We start from the raw sequence: 11,936 nt of genomic DNA on the forward strand, positions 1-11,936 counted from the left end.
TTACTACATAACTTTCATTATTCTTTTTTAGTATTTTTCAAGCTAAAAAAAGTGGTTCTCAGCCAAGTAATTACTCCTGAATTGTAGTCACTGCTTGAAATATCGTTCTGTAAAAGTAATTTGCAGATATTGGGCAAGATCGTCCAGTTGTTCACGCCGGTGGGATCCTGCGGTCCCCCCGAAGGCATATCCCCACCGGAGGTTGTCCGGCAACTTGGGATGGATTCAATGGGAAATCCCACTGACACTGTCAACAATGGGCCGCATCCCACTCCCAGGAAACAAAGAATCTCGTCCGATTGCTGCTGAATGGAGCCCAAATGTTAACTTCTCTCCTTTGCCTTTGATATTAGGATTTGAGGTTGTGTGCCGTTTCTAAGTTCCTTTTATTAAATGGCTAATTACTGTGAAATTGCAACAGTGTTTTCCGCAGGCATATCATCTTGCAAAACCGGAGCTTCAGTGAGCACTGACAACCAAGGGATGGACGGAAACAAAAAAATAATTGAGGGAGAAGAAAATGATCTGCAGGAAATGGAAGGTAGAAATAAAATCATAAGAGATAAGAGCTGAATGAGGCCATTCGGCCTATCAAACCTGCTCCGCCATTCAATAGAACCATGGCTGATCTTGTAGCCTTAACTCCACTTTCCTGGCTGGCCCCATAACCCTTGACTCCCTTTGCAGAATGATTAAAGATGGGTGGGCTGCCTGATGCCTTGCCCACCATCCTGGCTAATATGGGGCAGATCAGGGTGTGTGGGAAGACGGTAGGTGAACTGACCACCTGCTTTATTTTATGTCTTCGCTGCCTTCAGATATGCTGGCAGCAGCTGTAAAATTCGCACCAACATCTTTATCCAGTCTACTTGTTACATCCTCAAAGAAATTTGTCAAAAACAATTTCCCTTTCACAAAACCATGTTAACTCCCCCTGATTGTTTTATGATTGTCTAAAGATCCTGCTGGTACCTCCTTAGTAATAAATTCTAGCATTTTACCAATGATAGATGCTGGCTGACTGGCCTATATTTTCCTGCCTTCTGTCTCCCTCCCTTCTTTTCTGCATTTACGGTTTTCCAATTCACACTGACCTTTGAATATTCCAAGGAATTTTGGAACGTTACAAACAACGCATCCACTATCTCTACAAACAATGGCAGCACGGTAGCGCAGTGGTTCGCACTATGGCTTCACGGGCCAGGGTCTCAGGTTCGATTCCCAGCTTGGGTCACTGTCTGTGCGGAGTCTGCACATTCTCCCTTTGTCTATGTGGGTTTCCTTCGGATGCTCCAGTTTCCTCCCACAAGACCCGAAAGACATGTTGTTAGGTAATTTGGACATTCCGAATTCTCCCTCTGTGTACCCGAACAGGTGCCGAAATGTGGTGACTAGGGGCTTTTCACACTAACTTCATTGCAGTTTTAATGTAAGCCTGCTTGTGACAATAAAGATTATTATAAAGTACCTCTTTTAAGAGTCTAGGGGGCAGGCAGCCAGGCCCAGGGGACTTGTCAGCTTTTAGGCCCATTCATTTTCTTGTAATTTTCTCTAGTTATTATGACTGTTCTTCCCTTTTGCCTCTTACATGGAACATAGGGAGGAATAATATAAGCACATTTCTGTGGATGCTGGAATCTGAAACAAGAGCAGAGGACGCTGGGAAAACTCAACAGGTCTGCAGCATCTAATAGGAGAGAAACAAAGTTAAAGTTTTGAATCTTTTGACTCTTTGTCAGAAATTAAGAGTGCGAATACAGAAACTGCAACAAAAAGTGGCAACTTTAAGAACAGAAGATCGATGGCCTGGTGTGAGAGGAGAAGGAAGTGTTTTGCCTTGAGGCAATGCATGGAATTTGTTTTGAAGGGTTAAGGTGGAGAAAGGTCACAGTCTTAAGTTGCCAAACTCGATGTTGAGTCCCGAGGGCTGCAATGTGCCCAACCGGAAGATGAGACGCTGCCCCTCTAGCTTGCGCCGGGCTTTGCAGCAGGCCAAGGATGGACATTTGGGCATGAGAGCAAGATGCTCAGTTAAGATGGCAAGCGACAGGAAGGTTCAGGTCATGCTTGTGGACTGAGCGAATGTACCTGCGTTTCGTCTCCCCGATGTAGAGGAGACCACATTAGGAGCAGCGAATGCAATAGGCCAAGTTGAAGGAAGTGCAAGTGAAGTGCTGCTTAACCTGAAAGGAGTGTTTGGGGCCTGGAACGGTGAAGAGGGAGGGGTAAAGGGACTAGTGTTGCACCTTCTGCGATTACAAGATAAGATGCCGTGGGAAGGGGATGGGGAGTTGGGCACAATGGAGGAGCGGACCAGGGTGTCATGGAGGGAGCCGTTCCTGCAGGATTCTGACAGGGGGGGTGAAGGGAAGATGTGTTTCATGGTCGCTTTCGTGGATTTGACGGAAATGGTGGCGGGTGATCCTTTGAATGCGGAGGCTAGTGAGGTAAAAAGTTGGATTGGATTTGTTTATTGTCACGTCTACTGAGGTACAGTGAAAAGTATTGTTCCGCGTCCAGCTCAGACAGATCATTCCGTACATGAAAAGAAAATACATAGGACAAACATGCATCACAGTAACTTCATTGCAGTGTTAATGTAAGCACACTTGTGACAATAAAGATTATTATTATTATCACATGAGCACACCACCACCTGCAAGTTCACCTCCAACCACACGCCATCCTGACTTGGAAATATCTTGCTGTTTCTTCACTGTCGCTGGGTCAAAACACTGGAACTCCCTCCCTAACAAAACAGAGGGTGTGCCGACTCCACAGGGATTGCAGCGGTTCAACAGGGTAGCTCACCACTACCTTCTTAAGGGCTGTGAGGGTTGGGAATAAGTGCTGGCATGGCCAGCAATGCCAACATTCCATAAACAAAGAAAAATAAACTAAACTATGCTATGAAAATATCCATCTGATAGTGAATGCACTTTACCATTCTTCCCTACTCTGAAAGGTGAACGTCTGTGTTTGTACACTCGGTTCCTGCCTGTCACACCATGGTTATCATTACCTGTGGCGCTATCCCACTATTGCCTTTTCTTACCAAATTCACAGAGTTAAGCACTCGGCCTCACTACACTCAGACAAGGCTAAATGATGCATTTGATAAACCTCCTGTATTTACACTAGTTGAGATTCCAGTGACCTGAGCCAGCTACTGTTGGCTAGGGAAACAGTTTTAAGTAACTACCCAATTGACTAAACCTGTAGTTGCCTCTCAGCACAAACTGGTTTATCACTGTCTAGACGTGCTTGTTAGGTCATTTGGACATTCTGAATTTTCGCTCAGTGTACCCGAACAGGTGCCGTAGTGTGGCGACTCGGGGATTTTCACAGTAACTTCATTGCAGTGTTAATGTAAGTCTACTTGTGACACTAATAATGATTATTAGTATTAATTTAAAAGCTAAATGCTAACTTGACTCAATTTTGGAAAGAAATTCACTCTTACAATTCCCTCACCTATCAACCATACTTCACTCAGTAAGGAGTCTTACAACACCAGGTGAAGTCACCTGAGGAAGGAGCAGCGCTCCGAAAGCTAGTGATTCAAAACAAACCTGTTGGACTTTAACCTGGTGTTGTAAGACTTCTTACTGCGCTCACCCCGGTCCAATGCCGGCATCTTCGCATCATGCTTCACTCATCAAAGCAGCAGAGGACTCCGTGAGGCTGATATAACAGACACTCTGGGTGGATTTTTCACGCAATCTACCAGGTGTTTCACGATGGTGGAAGCAGCCCACCATTGGCTGGGGATGGAGTCTTCTGGTCCCACAGTTGTCAAGTGGAAACCCTGTGGCGAGGTGCGCCGTCCGCGGGACCGGAAGATCCCACCAGCGTGAAAGGCCAGGAAGTTTTGGCCAACGGGCGGAATTCTCCCATCTGGCTTGTGACGAGTTTGATGGCGGCAGGAACAGAGAATCTAGCGGGCCCAAAAAAGCCATAAGCCCGCTGGTATAAAAATGGGTTCCATTTCTGTCAATGGTGGCTCTTTTTCCTGCTGACTGGTCAGGTGAACGTCATTTATATCTAATGGATGCTCGTTAAAACAACTGCTCGCCGAAAGCTTCTCACGCCTTCCAATGTTGCATCATCAAACCCATTTGGAAATGAGCGGTGTGCCCAAATGAGACATCAGTTCGCTTGAGACTTCAAGGTGGATGCAACATATCTATAGCCTGCCTTTCATAGCGCAATGCCACTCCTGTTGTGCTGAACATCACACTGCTGGAGCAGAACAGTTCATGTCCTCCAGCTGTACGTCCAATTATCTTTCTGGACAGCAGTGTGCTGCAGTACTTTGGACCCGACACTGCGACTGACTCGACCCGACCTGGATTGGGGTGCGAGGTGAGGGTGGGGAAATCGAAGACAAGGGGGCAAATGGGGAAGGAGCGCTGTGCAAGGGAAAGAAGGGCAAAGGGACATGATGGAAAGCGGAGGGGCTATGAGGTGGCAGAACGTTGATGAACAATGGAAGAATAAGGGGTGCAAAGCTGGACCCCAACAAGGCTGGATGAAACGCTGACAAACAAGGGAGTCAAAGGGATTGCATATCATTCACCGGAAAAGGATGCATTCAGATTCTGGTATAGGCAGGAGATGATAGGAGTCATTAGTGTGAGTAGTAGAGATGATTTGCTCCAAAACTCAGATGTTGATGTGATGTGGTTTAGGGAGAGAGGGGGGGGGGTACAGTCACTGTTCTTCTTAGCCCTGTTTAGAAAGGGGGAGCATGTCAAGGTTCCCATTTCAGGTCAGGGGCTTGGCAGGAGCCACAGAGGGCATACATTCCTCCTGAGAAACGGAAAGGAGGTTGGGATGTCCACCACTACACCGATTGGATACAGTATTAATGGGAGAGGCTGGAGAATGACTGGAGGTTATCATGAGGCTCCAGGTAAACCTGAGGCACGTGGACAGTGAGGGAGGAAGAGTTGAACTCAGTGCTGAAGTATAGGTGTAGCTGCATTATCTTGAACTTCCAGCACAATGGTGTCGTGCAGAAACAGAAGTAGCATTGGTTCTGTCTGGAAGGAGTATGAGGATCGCGAAGCTGGACTATGGGGCTCCTTCTTGGGAAATATAAAAATAATTTTACAAAGTAGCCAGGCTGACAGATATATATGCTTATTTTCCATCTTGTCTCTACCGGGACGCCTGCAATTATGTTTTGTACACTTAGATAAGTAGGATGTCCACCTAAATAGCATCTATATTCCAAAGGAAACAGGCAGGTACCTTAAATGTGTGAACTTCCCAACAGCACTGGTTTAGGAACACCAGATATATTTCTGTGAATACTAAGCACTGGGCTGCTCAAAGCATAACTTTTGAATCTTGATATTTTGTCACATGTGGGGCCAAAAATGTAATTGCAATTGCTTAGTTCATGTCAAGATTTAAAATTTGCCAACCCTGATAAATTCAGTTGAAAAAATAGCATTAAATACATGTGGTAATTTTCTCTGTTTCAACAAGTGACAGCACGGTAGCATAGTGGTTAGCACAGTTGCTTCACAGCTCCAGGGTCCCAGGTTTGATTCCCGTCTTGGGTCACTCTCCATGTGGAGTCTGCACGTTCTCCCCGTGTGTGCGTGGGTTTCCTCCGGGAGCTCCGGTTTCCTCCCACAGTCCAAAGATGTGTGGGTTAGGTGGATTGGCCATGTTAAATTGCCCTCAGTGTCCAAAAAAAAGGTTAATTGTGGTTACTGGGTTAAGGGGATGGGGTGGAGGAGGTACGTGCTTGAGTGGGGTGTTCTTTCCAAGGGCTGGTGCAGACGCGATGAGCCGAATGGCCTCCTTCTGCCCTGTAAATTCTATGATTCTAAGTGACAATAAGCGCTGATGTGCATTCTTCTCATAACTGCTGTGCTGATGACTGTTCCACTGCTCACCAAATGTGATGTTATGAACTCCCTTTAGACAAAGTTTCCGACGCAGCACAAACCGAGACTGTCAGTAGCAATGAAACCAAGAAAGGTTCTGAAGACAAACTCGAGCAATCAGAAACGGAGAACACGGATAACAGCAATAGGAGTGAAAATGTTAAAGAGGGTGAGAACAAAATGAAACCCGTTTAATTCTTCTAATCCACAGTTTAGTTAGTTACCCCCCTCCCCCCCCCACAGCGCCCCCACCCCCTCCCATGGCAGCCTATCCCTGCGGAGGGTATCCCACCACCAGTGGGGCACCCCCCCCCACCCCCAGCCGAAGGTCCGCCACCCCCTGCCGAGCACCAGGGTTGCAAGCCCAGCGCCCCCGGGCTCTTTGCCTGTGAGCAAAGGTGGCTACTCACCTCCTCGGCTCTCCACAGAAGCCCTTTCACCAGGTTCTCATTTTTCAAAGGGAGTACTAATCGGCACCAGCGTGAGCGCTGAATGACGGGAGGCCATTGGATAAGGGGTGGCTCTCGTTAATTGTATGGAAATTAGGCTTGAGTAGTGATAATTGGTTTCTCGCCAAGCTACAGCGAGATCCCCATTTCGTCTTCGGGAGAGGGCCATTTGCAGGAGATTGATGGGTGGTCGTTAGTGTGGCATGGTAGGGATGGTTTGCTCCAAAACTCAGATGTTGGGGTGATGTGGTTTGCGGGGAGGGGGGGCAGTCACTGTTGTTCTTAGTCCTGTTTAGTGAGGGGAAGCATGTCAAGGTTCCCATTTCTGGTCAGGGGCTTGAGAGGAGCCACAGAGGGCAGAATGGGATCAAAGGCTATGGGGAGAAAGCAGGATTTAGGCTATTGAGTTGGATGATCAGCCATGATCGTGATTAATGACAGAGCAGGCTTGAAGGGCCAACGCAGCACAAACCGAGACTGTCAGTAGCAATGAAACCAAGAAAGATTCTGAAGACAAACTCGAGCAGTCAGAAACAAAAAACATGGATAACAGCAATGAGTGAAAATGTTAAAGCGGTGGGATCAAAATGAAACCCAAGTGTATTTAGTTAGTGCCAGTCATGGAACCTTGTTCAGCATTTAACACTGCAGAATTTTAGCAAGAAAGCAACTGAAGGTTGTACCATTTTGCATTTAAAGTCAAGACAAACAATTGTGGAGGAAATAACTTTTCTTGGTATTTTGAAGATGGCCATTTCCTGTAGACTTCATATTGGGGTGGAGTTTCCGGACCCTAGTCACGTGTTTCTCAGCAACACAACATTGCTAGAGGGATGGAGTTTAAGACTAGGGAGGTATTGTGAGGGCCACGAAGAATCCAGCACGAGTTTCAAGGATACAAGAAATAACATTTATTTACAATAACACATATATATATATATATATAAATATATATATATATATACACATACCAGCAGTAACCTCACTTGCTGCTTACTCCTTCCTGCTAGTTCCAAACTGGCCAGCTTTATTTATACAGGGAGTCTGCTCATGATTTCTCCGCCCCCCTCATTGGGGAAGCTCATACTCCCACAGGATTGTGGGATTGTCATTAGTTCCCAGCCAATGGTAAGCAGGCAGGTTACAACATCCCATCCTCGTCGCCAGTTTTGTGAGGGCCACAAAGAATCCAGCATGTGTTTCAAGGATACAAGAAGTAACATTTATTTACAATAACATATCTACACATAACAGCAGTAACCTCACTTGCTGCTTACTCCTTCCTGCTAGTTCCAAACTGGCCAGATTTATTTATACAGGGAGTCTGCTAATGATTTCTCCGCCCCCCCTCATTGAGGAAGCTCATACTCCCACAGGATCGTGGGATTGTCATTAGTCCCCAGCCAATGGTAAGCAGGCAGGTTATAACAGGAGGTTATGCTGCAATTGTATAAGGTATTAGTGAGGCCACACCTGGAGTATTGTGTTCAGTTTTGGTCTCCTTCCCTGAGAAAGGACGTACTGGCGCTGGAGGGTGTGCGGAGGAGATTCACTAGGTTAATCCCAGAGCTGAAGGGGTTGGATTACGAGGAGAGGTTGAGTAGACTGGGACTGTACTCGTTGGAATTTAAAAGGATGCAGGGGGGATCTTATAGAAATATATAAAATTATGAAGGGAATAGATAGGATAGATGCGGTGAGGTTGTTTCCTGGCGGGTGAAAGCAGAACTAGGGAGCATAGCCGGTCGGCGGGCACCCCCCCGGCGATTCTCCGGCCCGCGATGGGCCGAAGTCCCGCTGCTGTAATGCCGGTCCCGCCGGCGTGAATTAAAGTAGATTTAGGACTGAGTTTAGGAGGAACATCTTCACCCAAAGGGTTGTGAATCTATGGAATTCCTTGCCCAGTGAAGCAGTACAGGCTCCTTCATTAAATGTTTTCAAGATAAAGATAGATAGTTTTTTGACAAATAAAGGGATTAAGGATTATGGTGTTCGGGCGGGAAAGTGGAGCTGAGTCCACAAAAGATCAGCCATGATCTCATTGAATGACGGAGCAGGCTCGAGGGGCCAGATGGACTACTCCTGCTCCTAGTTCTTGTGTTCTTATGTTCCAACACAACTTTCACAGGAGGCGGGATTCTATACTATCGCCACTTGTCAATGGGTTTCCCATTGTCGCCACCTCACGCCACCGGGAAACCTGCTGGTGAGGGTGCGCTGCTGGCAGGATGAGTGAATTGCAGCCATGGGAGAACTCCGGCCATTGGCTGTCTGGCTCACGTTTATGAAGTTCAAGCCATGAATTAATCTTCCGTGCTAAAGCAAAATATACAGATGCTGAAAATCTGAAATCGAAACAGAGAGCGGAGTTTAACATTGGTGGGCTGTTCCTCAACCTCCTAAAGCTCACAGGGACATTAATAGGCTCAGGACTTCCGCCCTTCACCACCCCTCTGGGTATCGACGTTTTCCCCCAGATTCCCCTTAAACCTCCTGCCCTCATCTTGAACTTGTGTCTTCTCAAGACTGACCCTTGAACTCGGGTCTGACAAAGCCATGCAGACTATCCCTGGCCAAACTTTGCCTCTCCAAGTGGAGATAGGTTCTCTCCTTTAGAATTTTCTCCAATAGTTTCCCTGGGCGGGATTCTCCGATCCCCCCTGCCGGGTCGGAGAATCGCCGGGTGGCGGCGTGAATCCCGCCGCCCACTGAATTCTCCGGCCCGCAATGGGCTGAAGTCTCGCTGCTGTAATGCCGGTCTCGCCGGCGTGAATTAAACCACTTCCCTTACCGGCGGGACCAGGCAGCGCGGGCGGGCTCCGGGGTCCTGGGGGAGGCGCGGGGCGATTTGGCCCCGGGGGGTGCCGCCACAGTGGCCTGGCCCACGATCGGGGCCTACCGATCCGCGGGCAGGCCTGTGCCGTGGGGGCACTCTTTCCCCTCCGCCTCGACCATCAGCCTCCGCGATGGCCGACGCGGAGGTGTCCCCCCCTGCGCATGCGCGGGGATGACGTCAGCAGCCGCTGACGCTCCCGTGCAGGCGCTGACTTCCGCCGGCCGGCGGAGACCCTTCGTCCCCCGGCTGGCGTGACGCCAAAGGCCTTCCACGCCAACCGGCGGGACGGCAACCACTCTGGCGCGGGCCTAGCCCCTAAAGGTGCGGAGTGGTTCATGCCACTCCATCCCGCCGGGACCCCCCGCCCCGCCGGGTAGGGGAGAATCCTGCCCCCTATCACTGACATGAGACTCCCTGGTCTGCAGTTCCCTGGCCTATGTCTACAACCCTTCCTAAATAGTGGACCTACATTAGCTGTCCTGCAGTCCTCTGGCACCTCTCCCATCACCAGAGAGGAATTCAAAATTTGGGTCAGAGCCCCTGCAATCTCCTCCCTCGCCTCCCACAGCAGCCTGGGACACAATTCATCCGGACCTGGAGATTTGTCCACTTTTAAGCCTGCCAATTCCTCCAATACCTTGTCACACCCTATGCCAATTTGCTCAAGAACTTTGCAGTCCATCTCCCTGAGTCCCGTACCTACATCCTCATTCTCTTGGGTCAAGACAGATGTGAAATATTCATTCAACACCCTACCAATGCCATCTGGCTGCACCCACAGATTGACCCCTTGGTCCCTAATGAACCCTACTCTTTCCTGGTTATCTTCTTCCCATTGATGTACCTGTGAAATATCTTGGGATTTTCCCTACTTTTGCCAGCCAGAGCGAACTCATATGCCCTCATTGGTCTCCTATTTGCTTTCTTCAGCTTGACACTGCACTTTCTGTACTCCACTAATGCCAACATTGGTTTGCTTCCCTTGTACCTGCTGAAAGCCTCTCTCTTCCTTCTCAACATATCCTGAATATCTCTGGTCATCCATGGTTCTCTGGGCTGGTTACTCCCCCGAGAGGGAACATGTTGACTCTGTACCTCCCTATTTCCTTTTTGAACATCGCCACTGCTCTTCTGGAGATTTCCCATAAGTTCCCACTCTACCTTGCCAGATCCTGCCTTATTTTACCAAATCCACTCTGCCCCAATCCAAAACCTTTTTTTGCAACTTGTCTATTTCTTTGTCCATACCGAGCTTAAATTGTACCATGTTGTGCTCGCTATCACTAAAATGCTCCCCAATCACCACCTCAACCCCCTGTCTGGCTTCATTCCCCAGAATTAGATCCAGCCCTGAGCCAACCCTTGTTGGACCCTCTGCATACTTACCAAAAAAGTTCTCCTGTATACATTTTAAGAAATCCATTCCATATAATCCCTTACACTTTGACTATCCCAGTTAATGTTGGGAACATTGATATCACCTAATATAATTACCCTATTATTGTTATTTTTACACACCTCTGTGAATTGTGCACATATTTTCTCCTCAATTTCCTGCTGACTATCTGGGGGTCTATATTAAATACCTAGAAATGTGGCTGCCCCATTTTTATTCCTAAGCTCATGTGATGAGGGGGAGCTTCCGATGGGCCCAAGAGGCCTTTAATGGAGGAAACCACCACCATCCTTTCCCACTAGTAGCCTGAGGAGTGAGGCCCTTCAGGCTACAAATCTGGCTCTGGCCTCCATCCACCATGTTGAAATTTCTGCCGCAGTGGGAAGAGGCCAGTCATTTGCAAATTAAGGATCTCAGCTAGCCCAAAACCCCTGTAAAATTACGAAGGAGCAGGCGGCTAGATAACAGGAATGGCATTCATGGCATCAAGCCCAGTTTTATGACCCCCCCCCTGACCATTTGTCAACCTGCCCGTGAGAGTGCAATGTTCTTCCCAGAATGTGTTCCAAATGCTCAGCAGGTCAGTCAGCATTTGTGGGGAAACAGACTTCATATGGACCTCGCTCTTCCACTCAATGTCAATGCTGGGCACATTGCTGGCACCTGCAAAGTTTTCTCCAACTCGACAGCACTGCCCATTTTCAACTTCTGATCCTGGCTGAAGCAGAAATGGGTAGCTCAAGCACTCCAGTGTTTCACTCAACATATTTTTTTTATATAATGGCATAGATGATGTAACTGATGGTGCAAGTACAGATTCTGTTCAAATGGGAGTTGCAGAACTTGTGAGAAGCTACACTTTTTGAAATGGTGGAGTTTGAACTTACCAAAATTACACTGCATGCTCCTATATAGAATGTCAATTAGGAACCTTATAGATGACCAAGCTCAGCAAGCGTCCGAGAGTTTGTGTGGGGGGGGGGGGGGGGGGGGGGGGGGAGCGGTGTGGTATGGAGAGGAGAGGGCATGCTAACTTGTAGGACAGCAGTTGCTGCAGTCCCAACCTCCCCAGGTTCCCCTCGCATCCTGGCCTGTGCGCATTTTGAGGGTCTCGAGCCATTTAAGGGATGAATGTGGGCGAATGAATGGGTAGGTGGGGTCAGGCCGAGGGGTAGTTGGGTGGCCACGGGTGGTTGGGTGATCGAGTGGGGAGGGGGTTGTCGGGTCTGAAGGGTTAGTCGGTAAGCAGTTGGGTTTTCAGGAACTAGTCACATGGTCAGGAAAGTGGTCAGGTGGTAGTCAGGTCAGGTCGGGGGTGTGGTCGGGCGTATAGTTGGTTGAGTGAGGTGGAT

The 11,936-nt window shown here is 48.3% G+C and overlaps 1 protein-coding gene across 3 annotated transcripts in view; it reads left to right on the top strand.

Moving 5' to 3' along the window:
* The window catches only part of LOC140390290 (interferon-induced very large GTPase 1-like), a 50,399-nt gene that overhangs the window by 29,326 nt on the left and 9,137 nt on the right, over positions 1–11,936 (top strand). The window contains exons 3-4 of one of the 3 annotated variants that reach the window (XM_072475322.1): positions 422–541; positions 5,941–6,072. In XM_072475322.1, coding sequence (XP_072331423.1) covers positions 422–541; positions 5,941–6,072 — 252 coding nt within the window. The remainder of the gene's footprint in view (positions 1–421; positions 542–5,940; positions 6,073–11,936) is intronic. The other 2 variants (XM_072475324.1, XM_072475325.1) reach the window with 2 other exon arrangements.

This window comes from Scyliorhinus torazame, chromosome 14 (genome assembly GCF_047496885.1).
Source record: "Scyliorhinus torazame isolate Kashiwa2021f chromosome 14, sScyTor2.1, whole genome shotgun sequence".
NCBI lineage: Eukaryota > Metazoa > Chordata > Chondrichthyes > Carcharhiniformes > Scyliorhinidae > Scyliorhinus > Scyliorhinus torazame.